General features: G+C 48.5%; 1 protein-coding gene across 4 annotated transcripts; it reads left to right on the forward strand.

The window, feature by feature from the left end:
* The first annotated feature begins 579 nt into the window (after positions 1-579).
* On the forward strand, positions 580-18,939 carry Meiosin (meiosis initiator). Of its 4 annotated transcripts, none has more exons than XM_021169103.3 (14): positions 580-643; positions 2,749-2,819; positions 5,454-5,544; positions 10,307-10,418; positions 11,500-11,625; positions 12,357-12,593; positions 13,883-13,976; positions 14,573-14,670; positions 15,110-15,265; positions 15,599-15,651; positions 16,380-16,538; positions 16,608-16,843; positions 17,487-17,576; positions 18,443-18,939. In XM_021169103.3, the coding sequence occupies exons 2-14, from the start codon at positions 2,749-2,751 to the stop codon at positions 18,609-18,611; spliced, it is 1,692 nt and encodes a 563-aa protein (XP_021024762.1). In that variant the 5' UTR covers positions 580-643; the 3' UTR covers positions 18,612-18,939. The 4 variants fall into 4 exon arrangements, with proteins under 4 accessions (XP_021024762.1, XP_085698222.1, XP_085698223.1 ...); XM_085842096.1 differs by having other exon boundaries at positions 16,611-16,843; XM_085842097.1 differs by having other exon boundaries at positions 14,600-14,670.
* Positions 18,940-19,061: the final 122 nt, after the last annotated feature.

Here is a 19,061-nt window from a genome sequence, read left to right on the forward strand (position 1 = left end):
TACAGGAACTGGCATTTCCATGGGGTCTACAAAGGGAAAGGTGGCGAAGTTAGCCGCCTGAACAAGGTGCTTGACACACAGTGGTCTTTAAGCAGATGCGCACTAAAGCGAAAGGGCGGGATGGGGACACAGGAGGGCCAGCAGGGGGAGTGCTGACACCTCGCGCTTGCGGACACCTGGCAAATCCTGCTGGGGTCTGAGGTGAATAGGTCAGGGGGCGGGGCAAAACCGGGGGAGTGGCCTGAGGAAAGGGCGGGTAATGGAGCAAGAGCTGATTGGCTGACGCTGAGAGCGCGGGAGCGGGAGCACGTGTCGGAGCTGTGGCCGGTGCCCTGCCCCGGGTGCGCGTGCGCAGGGCCGCACTGCCCTTTTCCAACGCTCCTCTGCTCGTGCCTGGCACCGCGTGGCGGGAACGTGGAGGGGGCGTGGCCTCGCCTCAGGCGCTCTGGTGCCTTCGCGCGACAGCCTCGCGCCCTGCCATTCTTCGCTCGGTCCGCGCCTCGGGAGGCACGCGGTCTGCATCCCTGGGACCCCGCGAGCCGCGCGAGCCGCGCGAGCCGCTGCCGGAGCCTTCAGACTGTCGAAGCGTGAGCCCAGTGCCAAAGCAGAAGTCGAGGCTTAACGCCATATTGCAAATCTTGAGGTGAGTGCTGGTGACCAACGGGTGTGGGGCGGCGGACGCCCTGGCTCTAGCTGGCTTGAGGTAGCGGGGAGATGGTGAGGAGATGGGAGTCGTCAGAGTCACACCCTGCGGCCGTGACCCCCTAGGGAGCTCTAGGACGGATGGAGAGGGACCCCAGAGCTCGAGACCGGTTTGAGAGTAGACTTTGTGCTTGAGGGAATCCAGGCTGGGTTTCTGGAAAGTTACTAGTGGCGTTCGAGACATGGGGTCTCCTGTTCGAGGCTCGGCTTTTGGAAGCTGAAGACGGGAGATCTGGAAATCTAAGTTTGGGGTTCCAGAGGTTACGCTCGGAGGGTCAGAGGTCTAATTTGACAGGTTGGGGGTTTTCGGTATCAGTGGAGACCATCGAGGCAGGAAAATAGGCTCTGGGTGGGCACGACTTGGGTCTTTGAGAATTAATTTTAAAGCCTGGAGTCGTCGTGCTACTCATTGCGTATAGGTGTTAATTTAGGGTTCCGGGTCTCAGTGGGATGCATGCGTGAGACCTAAGTTTTCTAGGAATGAAATCACAATGTGAGGATCTGAAGGGACAGTTTTAGAGTTTAGAGATATTTATTGTAGGACATGAAACGCATTTTTAAAAAATATTTTTTCGAGGCTGGAGAGATGGCTCAGTGGTAAGAGCATTCACTGCCCAAAATTTTTTTTTCACTTTACATCCCAATATCAGCCCTCCTCTCGGTCCCTCCTACCCCTCTGGTAGGTTCTCCCCCAGTGCCGCTCTCCTTCTCCTCTTACTTTAGGCTTTTTAAAGAAATATTTATTTATTTTATGTGGATTAGCATTTTGCCTGCATGTATGTTTGTGAAGGTGCCAGATCTTGTGGAATTGGAGCTACAAACTGTTGTGAGCGACCATATAGGTGCTGGGAATTGAACCTGGGACCTCTGGAAGAGCAGCCACTGCTCTTAATCTCTGAGCCATCGCTTTTTTGTTTGTTTTGGAGTTTTTTTGGGGGGGTGGGGGCATTCAAGATAGGATTTCTCTATGTAGCCTTGGCAGTCCTAGTACTCACTCTGTAGATCAGGCTGGCCTTAAACTCAGAGCTCTGCCTGCCTCTGCCTCCAGAGTGCTGGGATTAAAGGCATCAACTTCTGTGCCCAGTTCTCACTTGGGATTTTTAAAAATGTTTATTTATTTATTTATTTATTTATTTATTTAATATAAGTGCACAGTAGCTTGTCTTCAGACACCACAAGAGGGCATCAGATTCCATCACAAATGGTTGTGAACCACCATGTGGTTGCTTGGAATTGAACTCAGATCTCTGGAAGAGCAGTCAGTGTTTGTAACTGCTGAGCCATCTCTCTTCAGCCCTCACTTGGAATTTTTAAAGTCACATTTCATCTATTAATATCATCATCTACTGGGTGTGGTGACACATTCCTTTAATTCCAGCACTGGCGAGGCAGTGCCAGGTGAATTCTCTGAGTTCAAGTGCAGTCTGATCTACATAGTGAGTTCTAGGACAGCCAGAGCTATACAGAGAGACCCTGTCTCAAACACCCCCATACTCCTTTCTAGAGGTCTTAAGCCACACTTTTCAAGCTAGACAGTCTGTTTTTCAGCCTTTGGCATCCCATTATTTTTTTTTTTAAGATTTATTTATTTATTATATGTAAGTACACTGTAGCTGTCTTCAGACACTCCAGAAGAGGGCGCTAGATCTCATTATAGATGATTGTGAGCCACCATGTGGTTGCTGGGATTTGAACTCAGGACCTTTGGGAAGAGCAGTCAGTGCTCTTAACCACTGAGCCACCTCTCCAGCCCACTGGCATCCCATTATTGATATCTGAATTCTGAGATCAATGTCTGGAAATTTGCTGATTTTTTTTTTTTTAGATTCAATTATTAGGAGCTTAAATTTACCATTTGGGATTTATGATTTTCTATTTAGAGTTTAGGGTTTTAATTTAGGTTCCTGAACCCATAGTTATGTCCTATTTTAGGAACTCTAGGTGCTTTTAAAAATGTACCATGGGGGTAGGGAAGGTCGTACATTATTTGGCTGATTCACTTTGGAGTCCCAAAGGTCACTAATAATTTTTTTTCCCTCTTTGCAGATGTTGGGTTCAGACAAATTCTCATGTTTCTCTGATCAGCACAGAGCTAGATCTCTGAGTCCTACCGACAGGTAATTGTTCTCTACCTTCAGTGCAGCTCTACCCACTCTGAACAATAGTAGCAACAAGATGTTACTAAACACTGTTTCTAGACTGTTTGCTTAGTCCTTCCATTGTATCTAATAACCATTACAACCACCAGACAAGGAAGTAGGTGGGAATAGTCCTGCATTTCCAGAGACGGTGCTGAGGTGATTTCAAACTCTAATGTGCTTTGGTTTTTGTTTGTTGTTTGGTTTGTTTGAGTGCTGGGTATGAACCTGGGCTTTCTGATGTCAAAATGCTAAGGAACTTCTTTATACCTACACTACATCTCCCATATGACATTCTTTTCTTTATTTTATGTATGCCCATGTTTTGCTTGAATGTATATCTGTGCATGCACCATGTTCATGCGGTGCCTCCTGGAATTGGAGTTGTAAAGAGTTGTGAATCACCTTTAAGTGCTGGGATTGCAACCTGGATCCCCTGTAAGAGCAGCAATCTAAGGTTCTTAAATGCCCTTTCTTCCTTTCTTTCATTCACGATATGTATTCATTTATCCATTGAACACCAAATGTTAGGAATCTTTTGTGTGTTGTAGGTACCACATGCATGCCAGGCAACCGTCTACTACTGATCTATATCCTCAGCTGTAGGAATCTGAACGGGGAATTCATACAGAGGGATTGGATTCCCTCTCCATCTATCCAGTTTGGACACATTTAAAATATTCGAAGTCATCTTGCCTTGTACTATATTAGATGTCAATACACCCCTCCTTATTCATTATTAACATTACAGTTAAGCACCTTCTTTGCTGTGGTCCTCTATGCAAGTACTGTGCTCACTCAGAAGGAAGGTCATGAAGGAAATGAAAATGCATGTGTCCTGAAGCCTATCGCTTCTTAGAACCTTTGTGGTCAACAGTTCAGTCTCTTGTTTTCCCCTTTCTAGATAAGGAATCTTTCTAATAATAGACTCTTGGTTTTGATGGGTAGAAACCTCGCTAAAACTAGCTTATACATAATAAGGCACTTGCTGGATCATTTAAACAAGAACTCAGGGATATCAGGGCATGGCTTGTACTGTGATCCTGTAGGACCTTGCTTCACCCAAGTTGTCTCTTCCAGTCTTGTCTCCTTTGCTTGCTTAGCTCCCATGCTTAGGTTTTACTTTCCTTGAGTTCTCTTTGCTCCTTTATGACACAGGGCCTTTCCACACGTTCCCTCTGTCTGGAGCTTTATCTGTTCCTTCTCACCCTCTCTTATCCTCTAGACTAGATTCTGGCCAGATTTAGTTCCTGAGGAAAGACTTCATTGGTTAGGCTGTAGTTCCAGGTAACAAGCCACTCATTTTGTAGGTCAAAGCCTGCTATTACAGCATCTATAACCAAGCAACACTTCTCCTTACCTTCATGAGAACCAGCCTTATGGCTGTTTGACTTGTACAGTCATTCATAGCAGGCCTAGGTTTAAAATGTCAAAGATGGAGTGGTTAGTAGCTAGATCGGTACAGTTCTTGGTGTGCAAGGTTGAGGACCTGAGATTGGATTTCCAGCACTGCCGAGTGGAGTTAAACCTGGAACAGAGGGTTGTTTTGGTGTGGACAGGGTAACCATTTTGGGGGGAGCAGGGTACAAGAGCTAGCAACTGAAGGGCCTGAGGACCGCATGAGGAGAATTGGTGGTAATGCAGATCTAGGGCACTACAAGCACCGCAGGAGCAGTGAGGTGGTGTGTAATGTGGGAGAGGATATCATCTTTATGGTTTCACCTGGGTGGAGCAGTGTATGTTCTGTTGTGGGTATCTCGTGAATTATGCATTTGGTTGTCACAAGTCAACTGCTTTCATGCCTGTATTGAGAGGTCTTGAGCAAGCACACACTGACTTTCCAGAGTGGCATAGCCCATTGGACACAGTGAGAGACTACAGGAACATTGAGCTCACCTACCCTGTGTAGTGATACTCAATGAGTATGAAAGAGTCAGAAAAGGAATGGCACTGTGAGCCACACAGAGCCTTTAAACTTGACCCTCCCTGGATTACAGTGTACCCATGTAATCCCAACACTTGGAAGACTAAAGCAGGAGGATTGCTGAATTTGAGTCCCTCTTGGTCTACATAGCAAGATCCTATTTAAAAAAGAAACAGAGAAAAAGAAAAAAAAGAAAGAAAGAAAGTTGCTTTATCTCAATGGCATTACCTTCAAGGTGTGAAACAAGGGGGCAGCAAGGTCAGATTTATGTTTCAGGAAAGCTGCTGCCTCAGAAAACATGGATGAAGGAGGCCAGATGGGAGGCTGAGAGCCTTGTAAGGGTGTGAAGACAGCCATGCAGGGATTATGGGTTTAACAAAAGCTGGAGGGAGGTGGAAGATGGGCAAGATTTGGGGACTCATTGATCCACGGAATATAATATAGGAGAATGATAGGTTCTCATGATGCCTAAGGCCCTGTCTTGCCTGTCCCGGAATGGAGGCAGGGGACAGTCTTGGCATGAGACTGAAGGTTTGGGGGCAGGTGGTGTACCTTAAAAACCAGATGTGGTAGCTCATGCCTGTAATCTTAGCACTTGAGAGGCTGAGGCAGTATGATCACCTTGTCTCCAAAGAAACTAAGTTTAATTCTAGATGTCTTAACCAAAATTGGCTCTTATCCCCAAACAGGAAGGATAAGAAAAACCACACGAACAAGCTTCGAGAGCTGGCTTTGCTGATCCCTGTGACCATGAAAACCAGAGACAAGAAGTACACCAAGGTGTGGGAACTGAAAGAGAGGAGTTGGGTGGCAGGCAGGGTGCCAGAGCAATGAGTGGGGGCCTCTCCTGGGAAATCCACACAGACCATCTCAGAGATGAACTTGGAAATATGAGTAACCATGATGCTCTGAACAGGAATTTCTGGGAGTCCATGATCCCATGGGGGATTCTTTTTTTTAGAAGCCAAGTTCCTCACTCAGGGTCAGCAAGTGCTTTACCACTAAACTATACCCCTAGCCCTGTGGGATTCTTTCAGAATAAGAGGTGGGGTGGGTAGAGCAGGAGCTGGAGACAGTTCAGTCACAACTTGTTACAAAAGCATGGGTCCCTGTGTCCCCCATCTGTCTTAGACAGGGTTTCTATTCCTGCACAAACATCATGACCAAGAAGCAAATTGGGGAGGAAAGGGTTTATTTGGCTTACACTTCCATACTGCTGTTCATCACCAAGGAAGTCAGGACTGGAACTCAAACAGGTCAGGAAGCAGGAGCTGATGCAGAGGCCATGTAGGGATGTTCCTTACTGGCTGGTTTCCCCTGGCTTGCTCAGCCTGCTCTCTTATAGAACCCAAGACTACCAGCCCAGAGATGGCATCACCCACAAGGGGCCTTTCCCCCTTGATCACTAGTTGAGAAAATGCCTTACAGTTGGATCTCATGGAGGCATTTCCTCAACTGAAGCTCCTTTCTCTGTGATAACTCCAGCTGTGTCAAGTTGACACAAAACTAGCCAGTACACCATCCCAGAACCCACAGAAAGCCATGTATCATGAGGTAGGTACCTCAGTACATGCTTGTACTGGTTAGCCAGTCTAGCTTAAATTTGCCAGTAAGCTCAGGTCACATTGAGAGACCCTGTTTCAAAACCAAAACAAACCAACAGTTTGTTTTGTCTCCAAACCCCTGAGGAATGACACTTAAACTCACCTCTGACTTCTACATGTATGTGCACACCCACATAAGCATGCGTGTACACACACAGAAAGAGGCAAAGGGAACTGGTAGTGGAAAAAGGAGAGGCAGAGGTCACACATCAACACTGGAGCCCTCACAGCTGCAGCCTGAGACTCTACTTAGTTCTTTTTCAGCCCCGGGGGTTTCCTCAGTTGTTAAAAACAGCAAAGATAACTCTTGCTCCTAAGTGATACTTCAAGACAGAAATGATGTCCTGGCATGTAGTTTAGCCCTAACAGAGCTCTTGCTTGGCCTGTACAAGCTCTAGAGGAAAGATAAAAAGGTGCAGAGGGAAGACAAAAGTGTGGCCTAGTGGTACATGTGCTTCGTTCTAGCATCCAGGAGGCTGAGGCAGGAGAATTGAAAGTGCAGGGCCTGCCTGGGCTACAGAGTGAGTTTAAAATAGCATAGGCAACTTTTAAAGCCTTGTTTCAAAATAAAATGTAAGCAGTGGACTGGGGATGGTAGCTCGGTGGTAAAGCACTTGCCTTAGACACACAAGACCCTAGGTTCAAAGAGACAGGGTTCTCTCTCTCTCTCTCTCTCTCTCCCTCCCCCCTCTCTCCTCTCTCTCTCTTCTCAGGAGAAAGCACATTATCTTTTCCTTTGGCAACTTTCAAAGGCTTCACACTCCTTGAAAACCATCAACAAGGTCTCTTCTACTCTGTTCTCATATGGTCTTCTCTCCCTTTGACCCTCCTGCCTCCCTCTTGCCTACAAAGATCATGATTACCTTGGGCTCATGTGGATAACTCAAGTAACCTCTCCATCTCCATGTCCTTAGTTCAGTGACCTCTGTAAAGTTCCTTACCATATAAGGCAGCCTATTCACAGGCATGGGACTAGGATGTGGCTGCCTTTGGAACTGGGATGCTGACTATGGGGAAATTTTTCCATGTCCTCAAGCATTTGTATATTTGGTATGTATAGGTGATGTCATAGGATCCTGAGAAGCCAGAGAAGAGAAGGACACAGTTCCTGCCCTCAAGGAATGAGTCTAGCATTTCACAACTGACAAGATGTCCACTTTGAATTATCTCTAGGCCTGTCTAGGGAGGCAGAATATCTGATGCAGACAGATCTCTGAGTTCAAGGCCAGCCTGGTCTAGAGTGAGTTTTGGGACAGAGTTATATAATAGACCTGTCTCAAAAAAATTAAAAAGGAAAATAATAGCTTTTGTTTTTGAGACAGGGTTTCTCTGTGTAGATCTGGCTAGAACTCAGAGATCTGTTCATGTCTATGTCCTACTTCTGGGATTAAAGGTGTGCAGCTCCACACCTGGCAACATGCTCACTTAAAAAGAATTATATGCTTATTTTAGGTGTATAAATGTTTGCCTGAATGCACACGTGTATACCATGGGCATGCCTGGTGCCTGTAAAGTTCAGAAGAGGGTGTCAGATCTCCTGGAATTAGAGTTACAGGGAGTTATGAGCCCCCATGCCAGTACTGGGAACTGCTCTTAACTGCTGAACTGACTTTTCAGCCCTGGATATGCTCACATTTTAGTTTAAGAAATTCATGAAGAAGGCTGGGTGTGTTGGTGCATACCTTTAAACCCAACAGGCAGAGGCAGAAGCAGGTGGATCTCTTTGAGTTCAAAGCTAGCCTGATGCAGAGATAGCCAGAGCTACATAGTAAGATCCTGTACAAAGACACTACAACAACAAAAATCCATGCATTTAAAAACAAAACAAGGGCTGGTGAGATGGCTCAGTGGGTAAGAGCACCCGACTGCTCTTCCGAAGGTCCAGAGTTCAAATCCCAGCAACCACATGGTGGCTCACAACCATCCGTAATGAGATCTGGCGCCCTCTTCTGGAGTGTCTGAAGACTGCTACAGTGTACTTACATATAATAAATAAATAAATCTTTAAAAAAAAAAATAAAAACAAAACAAAAAGGAAGAAATTCCTGAAGGAATGGATTGTGTGTAAGTACCTGAGGGGAGTGGGAAGGGGGGGTTTCAGGCAGAGTGAAAGTAAGGATGACTGAGAACACATCATTCAAAGGCCTGTGCCATGCCAGGCGTGGTGGCGCACGCCTTTAATTACAGCACTTGGGAGGCAGAGGCAGGCGGATTTCTGAGTTCGAGATCAGCCTGGTCTACAGAGTGAGTTCTAGGACAGCCAGGGCTACACAGAGAAACCCTGCCTCAAAAGAAAAAGAAAAAGAAAAAGAAAAAAGAGCAGATTACCAAAGGCCTGTGCCTTCAGTCCTTCAGTCACCCGGTCACTCTGTGTTCAGCATGTCTGTTGATCAAAATATCTCTGTTGTAGCAGTTTTAAGACCTATATAACTTGAGATGGTCTCTGGGGTTACACCTTCCTTTTGAGCTGCCAGGTCATGTTTCTAAAGCATCAAGACTGAGCCTTCTAGCTGGGTATGGAGCTAATTTCTGTAATTCCAGCACTTGGGAGACTGAAGCAGGAGGGTCACCAGTTGCAAGCCAGCCTGAGGTACACAGTGAGATCCTTTTTCAAAACCAAACCAAACCAAACCAAAAAAACAAAAACAGTCTTTTTGAAATCAAGGATGGGAATCTAAGCACCTTTACATGGAACAATTGTATGTATCTCTTCACAGCAACATAGGCTTCATTGAAACTGCGCTCCAAGCCTGGCATTAGACCTGCCAATCTAAGAAAGACAGCTCAGTCCTTCTCTCTGAGTGACACTTTCTTCTCTTTCAATTCCTTAAGACCCCCTTGAAGACAATCTCATTCAAACATTGACTAGGCCTTTTTTAAAGGCTTTTAAAACATACACACACAGTGTGTGTGTGTTTGTGTTGGGGAGGTGTCTCTCAGTCTGTCTTTTGACTCTCTCTTTATATGGGGTCTTGGTATTGTCCTAGAATTTACAATTCTCCTGTGTCAGCTTCCTGAGCTCGGATTACAGGTGTGCTACAGAAATGACAGGTGTGCTTCAAAAATGACTGGCTGGTTATTTTTGAATTGTTTAGTGTCTGTTGTCCTTGCTGAGCTGTGTATCCATGAAGGCATATTGCCTGTACTGCTTTTAGCTTTGTTTCCAGTAGCAGCCCAGGAAGTATTTAACGGTAGTAGTGGGGTAGGTGATATCTGGCTACTGGCCAGCCTGTTGGGTGCTGTGAGAAATCGAGCCACACCAACATCCTCTGCCTTTAAAATACAGAAATGAGTTAGCTAAAGTCATGATTCAGCTAGCTCAAGGTCAAAGGGAGAGATCAACATGGCAACAGATAACAGAAAGCGGTGTGGCAAATGTCAAGGTGGAAAGAAGTCCAGGGTGTTTCAGAGTGCTGAGAAGCTGACCCAGCATGGGCCAGCTAGTCAGAAGAGGAGGTGTCCATGCTGAAGCTCAGGGGAAGGATGGGCAGGTGAGGGGGCTTATGAAAAAAGGAGGGCCAGACAGGAATTAAGTATAAGCAAAAAGCCAGAAGCCGAACTGTATATGCTAACAACCGGGATCAGGAGGCTAGTGACCCTGAGCTCCAGCTCTGCCTCCTTAGGTCTCTCAACCCCATTGTATTCACCCTCAGTCTTCAGCTGGCTCTCTAGGACAAGTTAGGGGCTAGACAGCAGAATAGCTGAAGCTCTGCCAGATGCTGCATTGCTGGTTATGTGTGGAGAGTGGGGTTTGAGACTTCCTGTCTCAGTTCCCCAGGAGCCTCACACTGTCCTGGGCCCTGACCCTTGTGCGAGTCAGGATCTAACAGTATGCATCCTGGCTGGCTTCCAACTCATAATCCTGCTACCTCTGCCTCTGGAGGGGCTGGGATGACAGGTGGGCAATGTGTCCCACTTTCAACCCTGTCTCTGTACAGAAGGAGATCCTGCTGCGTGTCCTGCACTACATCCAGTACCTCCAGAGAAACATTGACATGACCAAGGCCTTGCTCAAGCTCCACAGCAGCAATGGCAAAGGTAGATTTGTGGGTAAGCAGTTCCACTTCCAATGCCTTTATACCACATTTTCCTGACTGTCAGGGAAACCAATTGGCTACCTTCCCCTTCCTGGGGAAGGGGATTTACATCAGAGAGGTGTACAGGAGAGAGGTGTTGTAGGAGAGCCAGACGTAATGGCTCATACCTGCTACTTCAGCATTCAGAGGCTGGGGCAGGCATCGAGCTCAAGGTCAGCCTAGGCTACACAATGAGATCCAACCCAGTCTAACCTACAGCGCAAGACCCAGTCTCAATGAAACAAAGCAAAATACAGACACTGTGTTTTGGAATTTGGAGGAGGAAGCCTAGAAGGTTGGCCTTCAAGGACAGCATAAGGGAACCCTGCCAGACTGCAGAACCACCCTGAGCAAGAGCATGTGGGTGTGAGGAAACACAGAGTGTTTAGGCATATGCAAACAGCAGATGTGACTAGAGGAGATGCTGCACTGAGTGGGTTGATGCATGCCCTTCCCAAGCCAGATCCTGATTCAGACTCTGCTGTGACCATAGCCTCTCAGGCTTCAGCCCTGAAATCTGTAATTTAGGACCCCACCAGCAATTTCCTTCTGTGTTTGTCATGGGAATCAGAGATGTTAACACAAACAACATGGGGGCTGCAGCTCACAGCTACGCAGCACTATACAGTGACTGGTGTGAAACACTCAGATGGTGAGTGGCTGTGGGCACAGAGGCCAGAGCAGAAACATGAGGTCTGTAGGGCAAAGCAGAGGGGTGGACATGAGAAGTACAGGAAGATTCGACCTGGGAACATCCTTCACGTTAATTTGCTTTTGTTTTTATTTTTTCCTTATTTATTTTACTTTTGAGGCAGAATCCTACTTTATAGCCCAGACAGGTGTCAAACTTGCAGCAATCTTTCTGCCTTAGCCCTTTAAGTGCCACCTGCCCTATCCTTTGACTTTTTGGCTGTGCAGCAATAGACCTCAGTTCCCTTGTTGGTAACGTCTGCCTGAAAACCTTCCCTCCTAGCCAGGGTAGGAAAGCCTTGTCTTGGAGGAGGAGGATGTGCAAGACCAGGAGTGGGGTCTAATCTGTGACTCTCCGCTCCTAGGGCCAGGTTCGAACCCATCTGTTGGCCAGACACAGCAGCAACACTCCACTCCCTCCAGCTCTCAGAAGCCATGCCTTTGGAGCACCTCTTCAAAACCTCGAAAGAAGAAGTTTACCCGAGTGTCAGGTACGTGTGGTCTGTGGAAGCACAGGAACCACTGTTACAGAGCAGGCTCCTTCTCTAGAAACACACTGCGTCAGACCCCACCAGTCTATGTCTGAGTCCACTCCCAGGCCTTCATGGGCTGTCATTTCTTCCTCATTGGGACAGGCGGCAGTCCAGCCCCTCTCAAGGTTACAGAAAAGCCTGAGCAGATACTGCCAAGCAGTGCTTATATCAGAAGGACTGGCAAGGCCCAAGTAGGATGCTGCTGTCATCATTTATTTTCCCTGAGCTAGGGCATAGGGAGGCAGGGTGGTAGCAGGATTGGGGTGTCGAGGCTGAGAGTCCTGGCTCTAGCCCAGCCTCACCACACCCTCGCTTCCCAACCCCTTGAGGCCCTCAGTGCACATACCTGTGAAGTGGGACTATGGCCTGCCTAACCACTAGTCTCTAGTCACAACTGTACATTGCAATTATTTGAGGTGCTTAGAGACTTCCTAAGTGTTTGGAAGTGGCATGGTGTGGCATGTCATACCAACTGCACTTTGCTGTTAAAGCCTCAGAATTTTGTATACAGGGTTGGCTCAGTGAGCTCTATTTGAAGAGCTGGGCACACCTGGGATTCTGGGAGCACCAGGACAAACAATGCTCTGGAATGTGTCATCCCAGAGCAGAAGAATTCCCTATCTGAGCCAAATTCTGAGGCATTGCAGTGCCTCTACCAAGCCCCCTGACTCCTGTCTCTATTCTCTCAGAGCATCCATCCTGGCCCTATAATCCTCGACGCTCTCTAGCTCTGGACCAGGCTGAAAATCCTATCACCATACATCCAGGCCTAAAGGAAGAAAATGAGGAATGTGCCACCTATCCAGGAGTCCTCAGCCCTAGCACCTACCCCACAACTGAACCATCTGTGTCTGAAGGCGATGGACAAGGGGCCCAGTTGGTGTTCTTGGACATGGCTCAGAACATCATTGCCTATGACATCCCAAGTTGGTGCCTTTCCTTAGAAGGAAGTTCCTTTTTTATTTGCATGTGTTCTTTCTCTGCTCCCCACCCCCAACTCGTGTGTACACGTGTGTGTCTATGTGTGTACACGTGTGTGTCTATGTGTGTACACATGTGTGTCTATGTGTGTACACGTGTGTGTCTATGTGTGTTCACGTGTGTGTCTATGTGTGTACACATGTGTGTCTATGTGTGTACACGTGTGTGTCTATGTGTGTACACATGTGTGTCTATGTGTGTACACATGTGTGTCTATGTGTGTACACATGTGTGTCTATGTGTGTACACGTGTGTGTCTATGTGTGTACACATGTGTGTCTATGTGTGTACACATGTGTGTCTATGTGTGTACACGTGTGTGTCTATGTGTGTACACGTGTGTGTCTATGTGTGTCTTTCACAGACTGCTCTGGACAGTCCTATCACCTAGGCGTATATCACCAAATGGGATGGCACTGCCTATCACATCATGGGGCTTTCATTCCCAGCTTCCCTTTCTTGTGTCAGGCTCTGTAAGAAAGGGACAAGATTGGGGTCACCTTTGTGTATACACCTCAGGTCTCAAATCTGGGGATGGAGCAGCATATGTCTACTGGACTTCTCTGAAGCCAGACTGTCCCTTGTCCATGTCACTGTATCAGAGGTGAGAAGGGGTTGAAATGCCTCACAAGGACAGGAGAACAGGCAGGAATGTAAGTCCTGGCTTTGAACTCCCTCTAAGGCTGCCAAGCACCCAGTTCCTCTCCATCATGCTTCCCTGTTATTCATGTAACCCCTCTAGGCCAGGCCATGAGTTATTGGTGCTTGTGACACAGTAGTGACTAAATTCTCACTCCAGTGATACAATTCCCCACTTCTCCAGGACCATCCAGACTTTCTGGGGTGCTAGAATACCCTGGTCCCAGAAGAGGCAGCATACTCCTGCTAGCTATGTGACTTGTCACTAAACATGCCATTTCATATGCCAGTGACTGGGCTAACCCATTGGCCTAGTGGTGTTGTAAGTCAGTAAAAGACTTAGAGGGCTGGGGACAGGGCCAGAACTGTTATGTGCCATCATGAAATCTTATTGTCATGGCATTGTGACACCATGTTAAAGATCTGATCTGCTGGCAGCTTCTGATAGAGATATGAGTCAATGTTGGGGTGACTCATGCACTCCAGCTTTACCCAGGCACCATGCCTGGTCCCTCTCCTTCCCCCCTGTCTTGGAGCCCTGGAATCTGGCCCACATTCAGGCATAGTTACCTTACTCTGACACCCCCTCCTCCAGGTGAGCATGCTGTAGAAGTCCAGGGTGGAGAGCCCAATGCTGACATCAAGGTTCAGAGGTCCTATTTCCTCACCAGGGCACAGCCCTGTGTCAGGTAAGGAAACCCCAGGGTGTCATTGGCTGGGACTGTATCAGCGGACTATGAGAAGTGGCTTCACATTCTCTGTCAGGGCTCCCTGAATGGCACTCTGGGCCCAGCTTCATGCTGACTGGTGCAGGCTCCTGGGAAGGTCTGGCTTCCCACCTTCTAAACTGGTGGTTGTCACCTGCTGATCTTCCACACTTCTTGTCCCCTCCCAGCCTGTTCTTATCCACTGAGTGTGTCTCTAATATAGACTTTGACTGATGAGTAGGGCTAGAAAACCCCTGACCCAAGGTAGAGCCCAAACCTCTTCCTTGGCATTGGAGAATGTGACCCTGTCTCACCATGTCACATTCATTGGAGTATCTGCCTTTCTGATTTACTTGGGAAACTACCTTCTCTCCTACTCGCCCTCTTGTCTTCCTTAGAATCTTCCCAACAGGCTCCCTTCTGTTGTCAGCATCTGTTTACCAGTTCATTTTCCACACAAGACTTGAAGCTCCTTGGGGGCAGAAGCTAAGCTGATTGAATTCCCTGGAGTTTCATGCAATTAGCCATGTGAGCTCAGTCCAGCGCTCTGTGTCTTCCTCTGATTCCAATTCTTGCAGGCAGAAGCTATTCTTGTGTACTTCCAGTGAGGCAGACAAAGAAGCCCCAGACTCTGACCCCTGGCTTCCTGTTTGGACCTCCGAGGACAGCCCCAATGGTGATTACAAGTCCTCTCCTCGTAGGTTTTGAGCCTTCTGAACATCCTCGCCAGAGGATTTCTATGGCAGAAAAAGCAGGAAGAAGACTGGGGAACTGCTAAGCACAGGGATGGAAAACACTATGCCTAGCGTCATTTTGCCCCTGGTTGCTATGCCAGGCATTGCTAATCAATCCCTGCTTTTCCTTGAGGCAGCTACTGCAGAACCTTTTAAACATGGAGCTTTGGGTCACTACGGTTAATCTGCTGGCCCTGGCATACTGTGATGATTTTTCCTCTTTTGTTGTTGATGTGTTGCCAGGCAATGTGCCTTTTAATTTTCTATACCACCTTGACTCCGAATGGCAATCTCCTTTCCCCAGTGTCTAACGCTATCTCCTCAAAGCTTGCTGCTACATTGGGGGTTGACTGCATACCTGAGTGCCATGATCCTTTGCAGGGAGCCCACTGGCTTTGGGGTCTTCCCAGATCAATACTTGGCATGTGGCAAACTACCTGAATGAGATCTTAGGAGTCAGCTCTTCCCTCTTCAGCTCCCCAAGCAAAATCCTGCCGGATCATGTCCTAGAAGATGACACCTACTTTCTGACTGAAGGTGGGCTACTGGAGTGGGAGGAGCCTCATTCATTCATAAAACATGAATGAATTTTTGGTGGGGATACTCACCCACCAAAAATACTTGGGCCTGAGTTGAGCTCAGTGGACTCCCAGAGGGCCTTGAGGGGCCTACAGCTCTTCACAATGCAGGGACTACTAAGTCATGTAGTGAGGGGGAGGCTCCAAAAACCTGTCACTGTGCCCTTAGCTGGCCTATGAATGAGACTTGGACACAGGCTAGGAAATTCTAAAGGGGAGACAATGGAAATGCAGGGCAGGGGCTGTCTGGGTGCAGTCAGAAAGCCTAGTCCTGCCAATGCTCTGCTCACAGGTCTCTTGGAGTCTTCACCTGCTGCCTGTGAAGTGGAGGGCCCACAAGAGAAGGTAGGTTCTGTCTTCCTGGCTTGTCTCCCTGACTGTGCACCCCACACCTTCATCTTTCCCAGAGTTACAACCTCTGTCCTCACCACCCACCTTTGAGCTCACTGTTGCCCATGAGGGGCCTGGGAAAGGCCTGCCTAAGATCACAGCTGCTCTTCAAGTGGGGTGGGGGGGCGGGTTCTCTCACCTCCCATGATTTCCTCAGTGTCCGTGTGTTTGACCCAGGGTTTCTTGGATCCTAGGCTGGCATCAAACTCTCAATCCTCCTGCCTCAGCCTTCAGAGAGCTTGGATTACAGGAGTGTATCAATTTAGCTGAGCAAATAAGTCTCAATTCCCTGAGCATGGGGTTTACCCAAAGTGGGTAGTTGCGTTGCATCTTGGACCTCACGATGCCTGAAACTCATAAAGACAGAATCCACTGGTGTCCTCCAACTTTGTTTTGGCTTCCAGCTTAGCCATAGGAGGGAGCAGGAGAGAGGGAGACGAATCGCCTGGGACTGGTGCTGAGGCTGTGGCCGTGCAGATGGGAGGGAGCACCTGTGTCTTCCAGCTAAGGCACTCTGCTCTAGTCCCATTTCTTCATTGATACCACAAGGCCCTTGCTTGGGACATTAGAGCCAAGGTTCCTGAGTTTCCAGGGGTGTGGAGACAGACTAGGGCGCCTAACCTAAGCTGTTTCTAATGTCCTGTGTATCTTATAGTCAGTGTCTTCTTCCTTATGTGATCCAGGAAGTATCCTCTGAAGGCCCCACAGGTCCACCTAACTTCCAGTCCTCTGTCTCACTGGACCACTGCTACCCGTCGCTGAGTGAGAATGTCAAGGTGCTGTCTAACTGTGGCTCCAGCTCAGAGTCCACAGACACAGAGTCTCTGTGGGGACAGGAGGAGGTGAGAGGGGTGGCCACCTACCCAAGGAGGACAGGGGTCTTCTCCTTTGCTCAGCCTTCTGTCCTGCAGCAGGCCAACCCTGAGGGATTGCAGACCTCAAGTGATGAGGACAGAGACTACACATGGACACCTACCGGGCAGTCTTCTGGCCTGCCGGTAGCCAGCAAGAAGATCAAGAAGGTCCAGGCAAGCCAGGGCCCCGTAAAGCCCAAAGACAGCAGAAAAGCCTGCCCTGGCCAGGTGAAGAAAAAGTGTGTTAATGGCTTCATCATGTTCTGCAGGATGAACCGGAAGCAGTACATCCGGTGGGTGAGGCTACCCAGGTTTTTAAAGGCATATATATATATATGTGTGTGTGTGTGTGTGTGTACCCCAAGGCCATGTGGCCTCACTGCTGAGCCTTCCCATCCTATAAGGCAGACCCTCCTGCCAACTTGAGACATCAGGGTAAAGGAAATTACTTGGCCTTTATCATCTTCAAGGAAACTGCCATCAGGAGGTTGAATCTGGGCTGAATCAGTCCTGCCTCTCTCTCTTGAGCTGTCACCTCCTGCATACAGGCCACATTGATAGCAGGTTGTCCTCAGGAGGTACAGGCTCAGTCCTGCCAGTTGCCCTAGAAGTCTCATTTCCATGCGGTTGACTTAGGCCAGGTGCCAGCCCTGGACCTGTCACTGTGGGATGAGTACCAGCACCAGGAGCTGGTTGCCTTCACTGGAAGGACGGGTGTGTGCCTGTGCATATGGAGTGGGGATGGGGGGGGGTGAGCGGGGAGCGGGTTCCGGAGCCTGGGAAGTGGTGACTGCAGGTCATTCATTCTCTGGGAGATATATGTGTATCTTCCTTGCATCAGTCTAGAGTGTAACAGGGTACTGGAAAGCTGGTGGAAGAGGAACAATGGCAAAGGACCATGGTGTGGCCATTGTGACCTCTTCCTTCCTGTACCAGAGCCTGTCCTGGAACTGCATCCACAGCTGCCACCAAGGATCTGGCTCAACTGTGGCGAGGGATGACTGTGGAGGAAAAGAAACCATACTGGTGAGAAGTGCCTTCTAGAAGGCATGGGAAGACTATGGGCCCCAACCTGTAACCCCAATCCCTCACTCAGAACCTCATGACTTTGCTAACAGGTTGGGGCTTTGCTGGGTTGAGGACTTGTAAAACACAATTTTTTTTTTCTCTGTATATGTGTGTTGCATGCACATGCATGCAGAGGCCAGAACAGGGCATCAGATGTCTTCCTTTTGCTTTTTGCCTCATGGCCTTGAGGCAAGGTCTCCCATGGAATGGGAAACTGGCCTAACAGCCAGATGACTGGACAGTGAGTTCTTGGGATCCACCTGCCTTCATTCCCAGTGCTTCAAAGTAGGTTCACACAGCCAGACACAGTTCTTTAAATGGGTACTGGTGACTCAAACTCACAGCCCAGAGCACATGCTCTTATTCACTGAGTATCTCCCCAGGCCCCAGGTCACAAGTTTTACAACTTGGGAGGTTACAGGTAAAGAGTGCCATCTGCAGCAGGTAAGAATGAGCTTTCCTGGGTCCTGGACCTGCTGCCTCCACTTCTGCTTGGACACACAGAGCATCTCAGTTATTTTCCTGTTGCTTGGTCTCTTCTGTCTCTTACCTTATTCATCCTCCCCAAATTCTGACCTCCATCAACATCAAGAGCTCATCCCTGCTCATTTCTAGACTAGCCAAACCCCTCACAGCTGTGTGAGGAGCACCTGGCAGGGCCCAGTCTAGATTATTTGCCCCTGGAGGCCCAAAGGAGAGATTGGCCCCAATGGGACCAAAGAGAGTTCTGGCTCCCTCAAGCCCAGGATTGGTCACTGCTGGGGGGCAGAGAAATAGTGGGGGAACCTGGGAGCTGAATGTGAGGAACCTCCATCTGTCCCCAGCACTAAGGCACGCAGGTTCAGCCGCCAGAACAACCGCATTGTGAAGCAGGAGAACTCCAGCAGTGAGGACGACGATGGGGAGACCCCCAAGCCCTTCTACCAGCTATTAGCTGAGAAGGCCCAAGTGTCTTTGGGCCTCACCTCACTGCCCACCCCTCACTGCCAGTGAGAGGGGCAGTCCTGCTGGGCTCTGCCACCTGCTTAGCATTCAGGTCCTCTAACATTTGTTTCCCCTGGACCTCAGACCCACTGCTGTGGGTCCCCTGCCCAGTGCTCCAGCTTCAGCACCAGAGAGGAAATGTATTTACTGACCCAAGGCTCTGTGTTCTGCCTTGCACACAGCCCCGCCCTCTAGCTTGTCCTACATCTGTTCTTACAGGATGGGCGCTCTAGATGAAATGCAGAGCTTCCCTCTGCCCCCAGAACCACATGGTCTCAGCCCCAATCTCACTGCATCCTTCCCTGTTCTATGTAAAATGAAGTGAAACTGTTTCACCAACAGGGGGAGAAGGAATGTTGTGTCCAGGATCTCTTGGCCATGGGTGGGCTTTCCACATATCAAATCCATAAGCATTTTGCTTCTATACTTTGACCCCCCCACCCCGAGCCTACAGGTCTG

This window comes from Mus caroli, unplaced genomic scaffold, assembly GCF_978045245.1.
Source record: "Mus caroli unplaced genomic scaffold, Mus_caroli_1 scaffold_8, whole genome shotgun sequence".
In the NCBI taxonomy this organism is placed as follows: Eukaryota; Metazoa; Chordata; class Mammalia; order Rodentia; family Muridae; genus Mus; species Mus caroli.